The sequence below is a fragment of the Podarcis raffonei genome, chromosome 1, assembly GCF_027172205.1.
Source record: "Podarcis raffonei isolate rPodRaf1 chromosome 1, rPodRaf1.pri, whole genome shotgun sequence".
NCBI classification, from domain to species: domain Eukaryota; kingdom Metazoa; phylum Chordata; class Lepidosauria; order Squamata; family Lacertidae; genus Podarcis; species Podarcis raffonei.
The window spans coordinates 130385217-130398928 of record NC_070602.1 but is presented as its reverse complement, the minus strand read 5'-3'; the positions used below and the strand labels follow the sequence as shown (position 1 = coordinate 130398928).

The 13712-nt window shown below is 44.2% G+C and overlaps 1 protein-coding gene across 2 annotated transcripts in view; it reads left to right on the top strand.

Moving 5' to 3' along the window:
* The window catches only part of CNBD2 (cyclic nucleotide binding domain containing 2), a 35050-nt gene that overhangs the window by 11871 nt on the left and 9467 nt on the right, over positions 1-13712 (top strand). For both annotated transcript variants that reach the window (XM_053362209.1, XM_053362218.1), the window contains exons 6-9: positions 1721-1877; positions 4631-4782; positions 6725-6863; positions 10863-10989. In XM_053362209.1, the coding sequence (XP_053218184.1) occupies positions 1721-1877; positions 4631-4782; positions 6725-6863; positions 10863-10989 (575 nt within the window). The remainder of the gene's footprint in view (positions 1-1720; positions 1878-4630; positions 4783-6724; positions 6864-10862; positions 10990-13712) is intronic.

Here is a 13712-nt window from a genome sequence, read left to right as displayed (position 1 = left end):
CTAGAGCTAGATCTGGAAGTCTCAGTTTAAAAAAGAGGCCCACTGGCGCCTCTGCCTGCCAGCCTTGAGGCCTAGCTGGCGCCACTATTGCTCACCAGCTTGGCAATCTGCTTCTGCTGCTTCTGGCAGTGCCAGTTAACATGGAGAGTCAGCCCAGCCCCGGGGAGAAGAAAGTAGGGGCTGGCAGGCCTCGGGCTCCATGGCAGCTGCCACCATTGCTTGGCACGAAGAATGGCAGAAGGAACAGTGTGGGTTTGAGGAAGGCGCCCAGAAGTGGCTCCCTGGTGATCTCATAGTCTATTCAGACTCTCCAAGTGCCTCTATTTCCCAGGGACAGTCCCCGATTTACAAAAGCCGTCTCAGTTTATGATTTGATCCTAAAACGTCCTTTCCTTAGGGCGTCGCTATTTTCGTCAGAGAAATGTTGGAGGGTATGGAGTTATTTGACTCCCAAGTCATCTGAAGGCAGCTCTGTATAGGGAAGTTGTTGTTGTTTTTTAAATTATTGTTTATTATGTTTTTATATACCTTGGAAGCCGCTCAAAGTGGCTGGGGCAACCCAGCATACCTGAAGGAGCGTCTCCACCTCCATCGTTCTGCCCGGACACTGAGGTCCAGCACCAAGGGCCTTCTGGCGGTTCCCTCGCTGTGAGAAGCCAAGTTACAGGGAACCAGGCAGAGGGCCTTCCTGGTAGTGGCACCCGCCCTGTGGAACGCCCTCCCACCAGATGTCAAAGAGAAGAACAACTACCAAACTTTTAGAAGACATCTGAAGGCAGCCCTGTTTAGGGAAGCTTTTAATGTTTAATAGGTTATTGTATTTTAGTGTTCTGTTGGAAGCCACCCAGAGTGGCTGGGGTATAAATAATTATTATTATTATTATTATTATTATTAATATTATTATTATTATTATGGGCTGAGTATCAATAGTAAAATTATTATTCTGGAATAGGATGTCCCTATTTTTATTGGAGAAATGTTGGAGGGTATGTCTATAGCAGCTGCATAAGATCTAATGGGTTACCAAGGAGGAGAGCAGGGAGCAGGGTTTGGCAAGCAGCAGAATCAGGGACTCAGCCCCCAGTTCAAACATAAACCGGAGATGTTGCTTTTTAAATTGGAGTCAACTTCTGTGCTTAAAAAGTGCAGGAGTGGTTTGCTCTATGCGGCAGACAGCATGACAAAGTGTGGATTGTACAGTTACTAATGGGATTTGTGTACAACTCAGTCTAGATGTACCGTTCCTACGCAGGTGGCACTGTGGTCTAAACCACTGAGCCTCTTGGGCTTGCCAATCAGAAGGTCGGCGGTTCAAATCCCCGCAACGGAGTGAGCTCCCGTTGTTCTGTCCCGGCTCCTGCCAACCTAGCAGTTGGAAAGCATGCCAGTGCAAGTAGATAAATAGGCATCACAGTGGCAGGAAGGTAAACAGCATTTCCATGTGCTCTGGTTTCCATTACGGTGTCCCATTGTGCCAGAAGCGGTTTAGTTATGCTGACCACATGATCCAGAAAGCTGTCTGTGGACAAACGCCGGCTCCCTCGGCCTGAAAGCGAGATGGGCACCGCAACCCCATAGTCGCCTTTGGCTGGATGTAACTGTCCAGGGGTCCTTTACCTTTACCTTTTTTTTTACCTATGTTGCTTCTGTAAGCAGACGTCTTTCAGTTCAGGTTTATTTCCACTAGCTAATGATCTTGTCTGGTTGTCTGCTTTCTAGGTTTGGTCGCAGGAGAGTCATCATCAAAAAGGGACACCAGGCAGACAGTTTCTACTTCATCTATTGTGGTTCCGTTGCTATCACTGATGACGAGGATGGTAGCAGCGCGTTTGTAGAAGCTGCTCCGACTACAGTTCGGAGAGGTGCTTGTTTTGGTGTAAGTGCTAATCTGTAATAATAATAATTTTATTTATACTCCACCCAACTGGCTGGCTTTCCCCAGTCACTCTGGGCAGCTTACAGGACATTAAAAATTATAAAACATTAGACATTTAAAATTTCCCGATACAGGTGATGTCTTTTAGATGTCTTCTAAAAGTCAGATGTTTGTTTATTTCCTTGACATCGAGTGGGAGGATGCTGCATAGGGCGGGTGCCACTACCGAGAAGGCCCTCTGCCTGGTTCCCAGTAACCTCACTTCTTGCAGTGAGGGAACCACCAGAAGGCCCTCGGAACAGGACCTCCGTGTCTGGGCTGAACGATGGGGGTGGAGACACTCCTTCAGCTATAGTGGGCCGAGGCTGTTTAGGGCTTTAAAGATCAGCGCCAACACTTTGAATTGTGCTCGGAAACCTACTGGGAGCCAATGTAGGTTATTCAGGACCGGTGTTATATGGTCTTGGAAGCCGCTGCCAGTCACCCATCCCAGCTGCCGCATTCTGGATTAATCATGCATATCAGAATTTATATATTGTTTTTAACGCATGGACCTTCACATCAACATGGAATCCCAGGATCTGAGTTCTGTTCTGGTACTCAGAACAAATTCTCAGATAGAGAGGGGTAGGGCAAACAGAAAAATTAGAGTCTAGGAAAGCAGAGCAGTAGCCAGAGAAGCAGAAAAACTGCCGTGAAAAGAGCAGAGGTGCTGTGGAAACAATGGTTTAGAGTTGTAAGCCACAGCGGGCGAGAGAAAAGCATACCCCCTTTCATTCTCCAATGAAAATAGGGGTGTCCTATTCAATAATATTCAATAATAGTGGGACGCGGGTGGTGCTGTGGGTTAAACCACAGAGCCTAGGATCAGAAGGTTGGCGGTTTGAATCTCCGCGACGGGGTGAGCTCCCGTTGCTCAGTCCCTGCTCCTGCCAACCTAGCAGTTCGAAAGCATGTCAAAGTGCAAGTAGATAAATAGATACCGCTCCAGCAGGAAGGTAAATGGCATTTCCGTGCACTGCTCTGGTTTGCCACTGCTCTGGCCACGTGACCCGGAAGCTGTATGCCGGCTCCCTCGGCCAATAAAGCAAGATGAGCGCCGCAACCCCAGAGTCGGCCGCGACTGGACATAACGGTCAGTGGTCCCTTTACCTTTTCCTATTCAATAATAATAATAATACTTTTATTATTTATACCCTGCCCATATGACTGGGTTGCCTCAGCCACTTTGGTTGGCTTCCAACATATATAAAGACATGAAACATTAAACAACTTCCCTGTACAGGGCTGCCTTCAGATGTCTTCTAAAGATTGTATAGTTACTTATCTCCTTTGCTCCGCGGTCGCATAACTCCATACTGTTAAGTTGTGGGTGAACATATCAGACGACACAGCGATTCTTCAAACAGCTCTTTATTTGTAAGCTGGAACAGAACTGAACCGCAAACAGCTCAGCCGGCCTGCTTTTATAGGCAGCCGGCTGTCAACATTGTAGTAACAACAACCCAGGGTTTCTCGCCTAAGGTAACTGACGTGGACCTGAGTGAAAACTATATACACGATACTCCTGGTGGCCAGGGTGAGAACTTCAATACATAACACATACCCTCCAACATTTCTCTGTTGAAAGTAGGGATGTCCTGAAGAAAAGCGGGAGGTGGATAAGGAAAGAAAAAATTGTGAGAAACTAGGAAGAGATAGTAGAACTATGCATTGCTGAGAACCGCAAAGTGAAGAATTCCATGCAGCTGGACAAGAAGAGAAACTTGAAAGATTTGAGAGTGTGGAGAAAGAGATATATGTTGTTTCTGAGGAAAAGGAAGGAGGAGATGTAATGTTGCAGATGACAAAGGAGAGCCAGAGGCCTGACATGATGGCTATAAAGGAAAATAAGAACTTGATGGTTAAAATTTGGTCTGAATTGGAGACTGAAGAATGGAGAGATCTCCTTATGTGGAGATCAGAAGACCCAAGGATTACAAATTTGATTAAGGTGGAAGTTGGAGCTTTGGGGACATTTGGACTTGAAAGGAGTAAGAAACAAGATTCAGGCTCCACTTTTAAGTATGGAGGTCTGGCTGGAAGAAACATGGACCCTATTGGACTAGTGCTTCTCCGAGATTTGGTGTTTAATACCAAGGATTATCAAAAAAACCGGCAGAGAGGAACCGAGAGAGAATTAAGAGCCTCGGACGTGAGATCTCCAGGCTGATAGTAGATTGATTGATGGACGTTTGTTGGGGATTGAAACCGGGAAAGGGGGGGGTGGAGTTTGGGAATCCAAAGGGTGTATAATTATAATCTGTTTTGTTTTTACTTTTGTTATCTGTTTGAGAATTGAGGAAATCGTGGAAGGGAATTTAGGCCGACTTTAGAAAAAGGTTTTAAGAATAAGCACTGGTGTATTACTATTGATGTTCATAAGGCAAAACTGGTTTTTTAAAATGAACTAAATATAAAAAGGTTAAAAATTAGGGATAAGAACTTGTTGAACCAACAATTTGAATTGGAATACAAGAGGGGGAGGTGTGGGGAAGTCAGGGAAATATGCTATTGAAAATAAGGGTTGTGAATTCTATGTGTTTTTAAACTTTTTTGTTTTTTCTTTTTTTATTTTAATGTATTACAATGGAAAATTTTAATAAATATTAAAAAAAAAAGAATTCTAGATTGACTTGAAATATCACTGGCTGTAGGCACCTACTATTGGCTGTGCTGCCCAGATTCATTCCTGTATTCCTGCTTATTATTAGGAAATTGCCCTTTTGCAAAACACAAAGAGGGTTGCCACTGTTGTCTGCCTGGAGGAAACGGAACTGTTGGTGGTGGACAAAAGTGACTTTTTTGCCTACGAGCTAGACAAGGAACTTAACCGAGAATTCAAAAACCGATATGAATTCCTGAGGTAACAAATCCCTGAGTAACTCTGTACCGCTTCTTCTCTGCACCATTCCTTTCCCCTCTCATGTCCCTTTGCCCTCTTCCCGGCTCCTTTAAAAAGCCGGGCTTTGCGTCACAACCTCTAATGACAATGTATATTTAAGCTTTCTCACCGTGAGTGCATGGAAGGTGGGTGGCACTGTGGTCTAAACCACTGAGCCTAGGGCTTGCCGATCAGAAGGTTGGTGGTTCGAATCCCCGCAATGGGGTGAGCTCCTGTTGCTCGGTCCCTGCTCCTGCCAACCTAGCAGTTTGAAAGCACCCCAAAAAGTGCAAGTAAATTAATAGATGCTGGGAAGTTAAACAACGTTTCTGTGCACTGCTCTGGTTTCAGTGTTCTGTTGCGCCAAACGCGGCTTAGTCATGCTGGCCACATGACCCGGAAGCTGTACGCCGGCTCCCTTGGCCTGTAAAGCGAGATGAGTGCCGCAACCCCAGAGTCGTCTGCAACTGGACTTAACTGTCAGAGGTCCTTTACCTTTACAGTGAGTGCATCCTTATGTGATACAGTGGTACCTCGGGTTAAGAACTCAATTTGTCCTGGAGGTCCGTTCCTAACCTGAAACTGTTCTTAACCTGAGGTACCACTTTAGCAAATGGGGTCTCCTGCTGCCACCGCACTGTGGCGGTGCAATTTCTGTTCTCATGCTGAAGCAAAGTTCTTAACCCGAGGTACAGTGGTACCTCAGGTTACAAACACTTCGGGTTACAGACACCGCTAACGCAGAAGTAGTACCTTGGGTTAAGAACTTTACCTCAGGATGAGAACAGAAATCGCTCACTGGTGGCAGCAGGAGGCCCCATTAGCTAAAGTGGTACCTCAGGTTAAGAACAGTTTCACGTTAAGAATGGATCTCTGGAACGAATTAAGTACGTAACCAGAGGTACCACTGTACTACTTCTGGGTTAGTGGAGTCTGTAACCTGAAGCGTCTGTAACCTGAGATACCACTGTACAAGAATGATTTTGCTATGAAAAGTCTGAGTCAGCTGCTGTTCCGTTGTCCCAAGAAGCACAGTTCCAAAAAAGAGCTGCTTTAAAATAAAATTTAAAAAACCTCTTTCCCAATAAGGGCTGCTCATTCTGACCCAATATGCAGATTCCCAGCATTTCCCAGTCCTTTTTCTATTATTATTTTTCTAACACCTCCCTCCTCTCAAGAGTTAATGTGTGAAACAAGATTCAGGCTCCACTTTTAAGTATGGAGGTCTGGCTGGAAGAAACATGGACCCTATTGGACTAGTGCTTCTCCGAGATTTGGTGCTTAATACCAAGGACTATCAAAAAAACCGGCAGAGAGGAACTGAGAGAGAATTAAGAGCCTCGGACGTGAGATCTCCAGGCTGATAGTAGATTGATTGATGGACGTTTGTTGGGGATTGAAACCGGGAAAGGGGGGGGTGGAGTTTGGGAATCCAAAGGGTGTATAATTATAATCTGTTTTGTTTTTACTTTTGTTATCTGTTTGAGAATTGAGGAAATCGTGGAAGGGAATTTAGGCCGACTTTAGAAAAAGGTTTTAAGAATAAGCACTGATGTATTACTATTGATGTTCATAAGGCAAAATTGGTTTTTTAAAATGAACTAAATATAAAAAGGTTAAAAATTAGGGATAAGAACTTGTTGAACCAACAATTTGAATTGGAATACAAGAGGGGGAGGTGTGGGGAAGTCAGGGAAATATGCTATTGAAAATAAGGGTTGTGAATTCTATGTGTTTTTAAAAATTTTTGTTTTTTCTTTTTTGATTTTTTAATGTATTGCAATGGAAAATTTTAATAAATATCTTTATTTAAAAAAATCAAGAGTTAATGTGTAGGCCCATGCTTACCTCGACACCGAAATCACGGTTGCCAGCTTGAAACCCTTGCAGATGAAAGCTCTCCATGTAACCCTCCTGTTTTCAGAAGCGTCGACCTTTTCGAAACACTGCCTGATTCTTCAGTAGCGAAAATAGCCTCCTTCTGCAAAATCGAGAGGTTCCACTATGGGCAGGTGATTACTAGCGACATCACAGATACGTCCACGATGATATTTATTACAAAGGTGAGCTCAGCGTGTGATTAATCTTTCATAATATGCCTTACTTTCCCAACAGGTGGGGATGCCACTGTAGCCCTTGGGGGGGTCTGTTTCCTTTGGAGGTGAGCATATTGGACTTCAGTTCGGGGGGGGGGTTATATTGTTGTGAAGAGCATAATGACCACTCTTTTTTTAAAAAATAATTTTTTATTAAGTTTTCCATTTAACAATCCAACCATATCACATTAATTATTCCAAATTATACCAATACATATCATAAAGTCCAAATATTTTGCCAAATTATATATTTTGTTGGGGGTTCCCATGCTTCGAGTTCAGTAAGGGTCCAGTCATCTCATATTTCTGCTGCTTTTAGTGTTCACCAGTCCTATCTTTCAATTTTCTTGATGTTATCCTTTTTCTTCTTAATTGCCTCTGAGTTGTTTCTACAGGCGAGTTAAAGTAAGCAATATTATGCTTCTGTGTGAACTTTATAAGGCTCTCCCTTTTTTTTTTTTAAGCTGGTAAGTGTTTTATTTGCAATAAATTCTCACACGCTGATCCAAAAGTCCTTTGCGAGCGGCAGATGCCATCATTCTCAGCTCTGATGAAATAAAATCTAGGCGTTTGCTCATTAATTTTCCCAGACAGGTTGCATCATAAATTAGGCTTTCCAGGGAAGAATTTGCCAAGTCAAACTTAAAACACAAACATGATAACAAAGTAGTGGCTCGCCTCCCCCTGTGCCTATTAATCTCGCAACGAACTCTGTCTCATAATGGCGGATCCCGATTAAAAACTGCGTCACAAGAGAGCCTTTTGTTTTCTTTCCAGATCTTTCAGAAAACAAAGGCTTTAGTTGATATTTTTATTTCCACACAGTTTATTTTCCAATCTCTCTTCTTATAAGTTGTATGACGGTTCTTCGGGCGGCGGGGGGGTTGTTAGGTAATATTGTAATAAAAAGAAGAAAAAGTCCCCCCCTCCTTTCCGTTCCGTTTCAACATACCGCCATAGATGTTACTCTTTGATGTTATCTTCTGTCCAGTCCATTCCATCACTCTTAACTTCTCAGCGGCAGGCTTAATTAGCAGCTAACATACGCTTTTCTTTGCTTGAAGCATGTGCAATAACTTTTATATCCAATTTTTTATCTTAAGTAATGCAACTAGAGTCACTCTCAGAAACAACGTCCGGGAGATCCGAACTCACTCGAGGGCTTTCCGTCCAGTGCCCTCACCCCCTCCTTCTTTCGAACTCGGGGGTGATTTATGGGCAACCGCGGACGAGGCTGCATCTTCCCTTCCACCGGGAAGAATTTGGGAGGCTGATTTACTCCCATCATCAGCCCCTTAATTACCTCGTGCGAGCTGGAGAGATGATATTGTCGGCAATCTTCCAAGGCGCCCCTAGCGGCCCCCTTCATAATGACCACTCTTCACATCAAAAAGAGGGCGCCCTTTGCATGCCCGCGCACAGCTCCCCTCATCCCCCGTGACCCCCTGCAGAGTGCTCCTGGACCACCTCCCCAATTCACAAACCTTGAGGTTCCCACCAAACCTCAGTTCAAATAAAAAAAGTCAATCCTTTATTAGTCATAGCAAACCACACATTATCAAACAAACACCGTATACAAATTGTGCAAAATACGAATTCGGCATAGCAAGGTTTGTCCCTGTCAGATCTTTAACTCCAGAGAAAATCAATTTGCATAAATAATACAATATAACACTACCACATCACCGATCAATTAAGAACCACTAAATCTCTTTATAACGGCCCAGTCTTTCTACATGGACAGCACTCAAAAATTCAGCCACTATTAAGGTAATTATATGGCAAGTAGGAGGGACGCGGGTGGCGCTGTGGGTAAAAGCCTCAGCGCCTAGGGCTTGCCGATCGAAAGGTCGGCGGTTCGAATCCCCGTGGCAGGGTGCGCTCCCGCTGCTCGGTCCCAGCGCCTGCCAACCTAGCAATTCGAAAGCTCCCCCGGGTGCAAGTAGATAAATAGGGACCGCTTACTGGCGGGAAGGTAAACGGCGTTTCCGTGTGCTGCACTGGCTCGCCAGATGCAGCTTTGTCACGCTGGCCACGTGACCCGGAAGTGTCTCCGGACAGCGCTGGCCCCCGGCCTCTTGAGTGAGATGGGCGCACAACCCCAGAGTCTGTCAAGACTGGCCTGTACGGGCAGGGGTACCTTTACCTTTACTATGGCAAGTAGGAGTGATGCGGGTGGCGCTGTGGGTAAAACCTCAGCGCCTAGGACTTGCCGATTGCAAGGTCGGCGGTTCGAATCCCCGCGGCGGGGTGCGCTCCCGTTGTTCGGTCCCGGCGCCTGCCAACCTAGCAGTTCGAAAGCACCTCCGGGTGCAAATAGATAAATAGGGACTGCTTACCAGCGGGAAGGTAAACGGCGTTCTGTGTGTTGCGCTGGCTCGCCAGATGCAGTTTGTCACGCTGGCCACGTGACCCGGAAGTGTCTGCGGACAGCGCTGGCTCCCGGCCTCTAGAGTGAGATGAGCGCACAACCCTAGAGTCTGGCAAGACTGGCCCGAACGGGCAGGGTACCTTTACCTTTACCTTATGGCAAGTAGGGCAAGAATACATTAAGAATATAACAAGAATACAAAGCTGAAGCTGAATGAACTGCAGCTAAAATATTATGTTCATTTTTCACATAGTCTAGTCCTTCCCCTGCCCACCCGTCTAATATTCTTAAGAGGGTCTCTTCTCCAGTCTTCAGAGAGTAGCTGGAAGTGGGGAGGCAGAAAAGGGTCCTCCTTTCCTTCCACTCTGCAGTTTAATCTGAAATCTTAGGCACAGTCCTGTGCCCAGAGCTCAGAAAATGCTCGCGCTCATTAAATTCCCTCTTCCAAAATGCGCCTAGAACAATAGGAGTTTCAAACACTGGTATATTGGCACAGGAGGCAGGAAATCTCACAAGTGCCTCTCTGTGGCAGAATAACAGTAAAAACAACAAATTGCTGTCCGTTGATGATATCCAAGAAAAGGCCATCTCGTTCTGTCTCATACTAAGGCCAACCTTGGTGGAATGCGATGCTGGACAAAGGGAAAGAATTAGCATGGTGCCCTGGTAGAGTTAGAACTAAGCTTTCAGCTTCTAATTTAGTTAATCAATTCAATATCCTTTTAAACTCCCCCCTGCCAAAAAATGTAAATTATCTTCTTAAGAAGACACTGTAGATGGCAGTACAGTCAAACCTCAGCTTCTGGACGGCTCTGTTTTTGTTTTTAAAAAAATTGATTTTCCAAATTTATAAACAGACAAACAAACATAAATCCTAACTGTAATTATTCCACTATTATTAACATTGTTAGGTGTCTTCCTCAAATCCCCCCCCAGCTGAATTTCAATGTATATCATTGTAACAATTTTCCAAAACTAATTTCTCGTAAAATTTACTTAATCAATTAACTTCTTTCTTACTTTTCATATAAACTTTAAACATAATATTATACAAAAACACATATTTAAATCCTAAGCCAATCTGGTATTTGCAAGTATTTCTATTTAACTTATCTTAGCATAGCTAAATATTCTTTAAATTTCCTCCATTCTTCCTGGTACTCCTCCTCCTCCTTCTGGTCGCGGACTCTTCCGGTCAGGTCGGCTAGCTCCCAAAAGTCCATCATCTTCATCGGACGGCTCTGTTTTTGAATGATTCAGCTCCCGAACACCAAAACCCCGGAAGTAAATGCTCCGTTTTTCGAACATTTTTCAGAAGCTGAACATTCCTGAGTGCAGGAAGCTCCTGCAACCAATCAGAAGCCATGCCTTGGTTGTCAAATGTTTCGGAAGCCGAACGAGATTCTGGAACGGATTACGTTCAACAACCGAGGTTCGACTGTATTCTTTGGGAAACTTCCTATAAACTGTCAAGGTTTATTAGGTCAATTCGTTTTCCTCCTCTGCCCTCCTCTGTGTTCTAATCCTGGGAAGATGTGCATAGCTATGGGCCCATATGATCAACTCAGCAGTAGTTTTTTCTGTCGTTTCATCAGGGTGTGTGCGAGGTTTTGCGACTGGTGGATCTCAGTACCTGTCCATCTTACCACAAGTGGATCTCAAAACAACTGTGTTTCCCCAAACGCAAGCTACAGATGAGGGAGAAGCGCCGCATAGCAGCTGGTAAGTTACGACTTTGCCTTTTTACGCACATGTGATTCACCAGGACTTCTCAGCTGCCAGGATGGCACCTGGTCTCAGCGCATGGCCTTGCAGGTACACAAAGCTACTGCCTTGCTCAAGCTAAATGGGTCCAGGTCTGGTCAGCTGTTAGATTGGAGACCATCTGAGAACCACATATACAGTACACATTGCTGTTGAGTTCCATGATGGAAAAATGTAAATGTGAGAAGTAATGCAAAGAACCCCACATAAAATAGTATTAATCTTACTTCCCAGAGATGGTTGTTATGCTGGTTTCAGCGAAAGAAATTTCTAACATACACAGCGCTATTCTTGAAAAAGTGGTGCCAGAACTTGTCAGTTTGCATTTCTTAGTGCAGAAAGTACTGATCTGATGTGTAGAGATCTTTCCTATTCTAATTAGTTCCAGAGGGTTCTGGAAGCTGCATTTTGGATCCTATTCAATTATAAGTTATTGTAAGTTTAAGTTTAAGTCTGCTGCAACTGGATTTTTATGGACTCCGCCAATCCTGAATGTATTAGATTTGTGACCATTTGCCTTCAGTAGCAGTAAAGCTCTGTTGGATGAAATACAATTGCCTCTGGTCTATTTTTTGGGAATCCTGCAACGTGTTTAGGTTTTTACTCTGCTAACTATACGTTGGAATCGGTTCTGAGTAGGATTTAATACTGAGTAGCATTTAAACTCACCTTAAACACCTTCCTCATTCTCCTAGAAGGGCAATAGTACCCAACTGGAGGGGGCAGAAATGAGTTCCAGCAAATTCTGGCTTGAAAAAGCCCTGATACATACACCAAATCGTGGCTTTTTTTAATATGCAGAAGCAGAATCACCAATTTTGAATAACTCCCTCTTGTTTTAATATTTATTTCTTATATCCCAGCTTTCTTCCATTATGGACCTCCTTCAACAGTTTTTAAACCCACACTCCAAAGTTATATTGATTCCAATTTAACTATCACAATGGCCTCAAAAATTACCATTTCATGAGGGTACTGGGAGAGTGTTCTCAGCAGAGACCCCAAAATCAAGCAAAACGCCATAAGCAAGAGTTGCTTTCACATTCTGAGACCTCTCTGTTTGCCTTGGCCAATGTTCTAGGTCTCCTTTGCTGATCTTGGCAAGAAGGCCGTTCCAAGAAAGCTTGGAACCCAAGCAGTATAGGATGCGCCAAAGCTCTCTTTTCCCACGAAATGGTGCACTATGAAGAAGCGAATAGACATGAAATGGAATAAAAATAGCAAAACAAAGAATGGCTGTAGCTGGAAGCTCTCCTAAATCAAGCAGAAAAGAAAAAAAAACAGGCCAACCTTTGCTCATGGCTTTTCATAGATGGCAGCAATTGCATGGTTTCTATTTCTATGCCTCTATCCCTGGAGCAGATATAGCAAAAACTGTATGTAGGAAGCAGACTGGGAGGAACACACCAGTGCTTTTTTCTGGGGGTATGCAGGGGTACGCATACCCCTAAACATTTTGTGAACTGTTGGCCTCATTGAGGAGCAATATTTCAATATGCAGGGAGACAATATACAGCCTTGCCGTACTCCTTTCCCAATTTTGAACCAATCAGTTATTCCATATCCAGTTCTAACTGTAGCTTCTTGTCCCACATAGAGATTTCTCAGGAGACAGGTGAGGTGATCAGATACTCCCATTTCTTTAAGAACTTGCCATAGTTTGCTGTGGTCAACACAGTCAAAGGCTTTTGCATAGTCAATGAAGCAGAAGTAGATGTTTTTCTGGAACTCTCTAGCTTTCTCCATAATCCAGCGCATGTTCGCAATTTGGTCTCTAGTTCCTCTGCCCCTTCGAAATCCAGCTTGCACTTCTGGGAGTTCTCGGTTCACATACTGCTTAAGCCTGCCTTGTAGAATTTTAAGCATAACCTTGCTAGCGTGTGAAATGAGTGCAATTGTGCGGTAGTTGGAGCATTCTTTGGCACTGCCCATCTTTGGGATTGTCTCCCTGCTTATTTAACTTATATGCAAAATTCATCATGCAAAAGGCTGGGCTGGATGAATCCTAAGCCGGAATTAAGATCGCCGGAAGAAATATCAGCAACCTCAGATATGCAGATGACACAACCTTGATGGCAGAAAGTGAGGAGGAATTAAAGAACCTTTTAATGAGGGTGAAAGAGGAGAGCGCAAAATATGGTCTGAAGCTCAACATAAAAAAACCCGAAGATCATGGCCACTGGGTCCCATCACATCCTGGCAAATAGAAGGGGAAGAAATGGAGGCAGTGAGAGATTTTACTTTCTTGGGCTCCATGATCACTGCAGATGGTGACAGCACTCACGAAATTAAAAGATGCCTGCTTCTTGGGAGAAAGGCGATGGCAAACCTAGACAGCATCTTAAAAAGCATAGACATCACCTTGCCAACAAAGGTCCGTATAGCTAAAGTCATGGTTTTCCCAGTAGTGATGTATGGAAGTGAAAGCTGGACCATAAAGAAGGCTGATCACCGAAGAATTTATGCTTTTGAATTATGGTGCTGGAGGAGACTCTTGAGAGTCCCATGGACTGCAAGAAGATCAGACCTATCCATTCTGAAGGAAATCAGCCCTGAGTGCTCACTGGAAGGACAGATCGTGAAGCTGAGGCTCCAACACTTTGGCCACCTCATGAGAAGAGAAGACTCCCTGGAAAAGACCCTGATGTTGGGAAAGATGGAGGGCACAAGGAGAAGGGGAC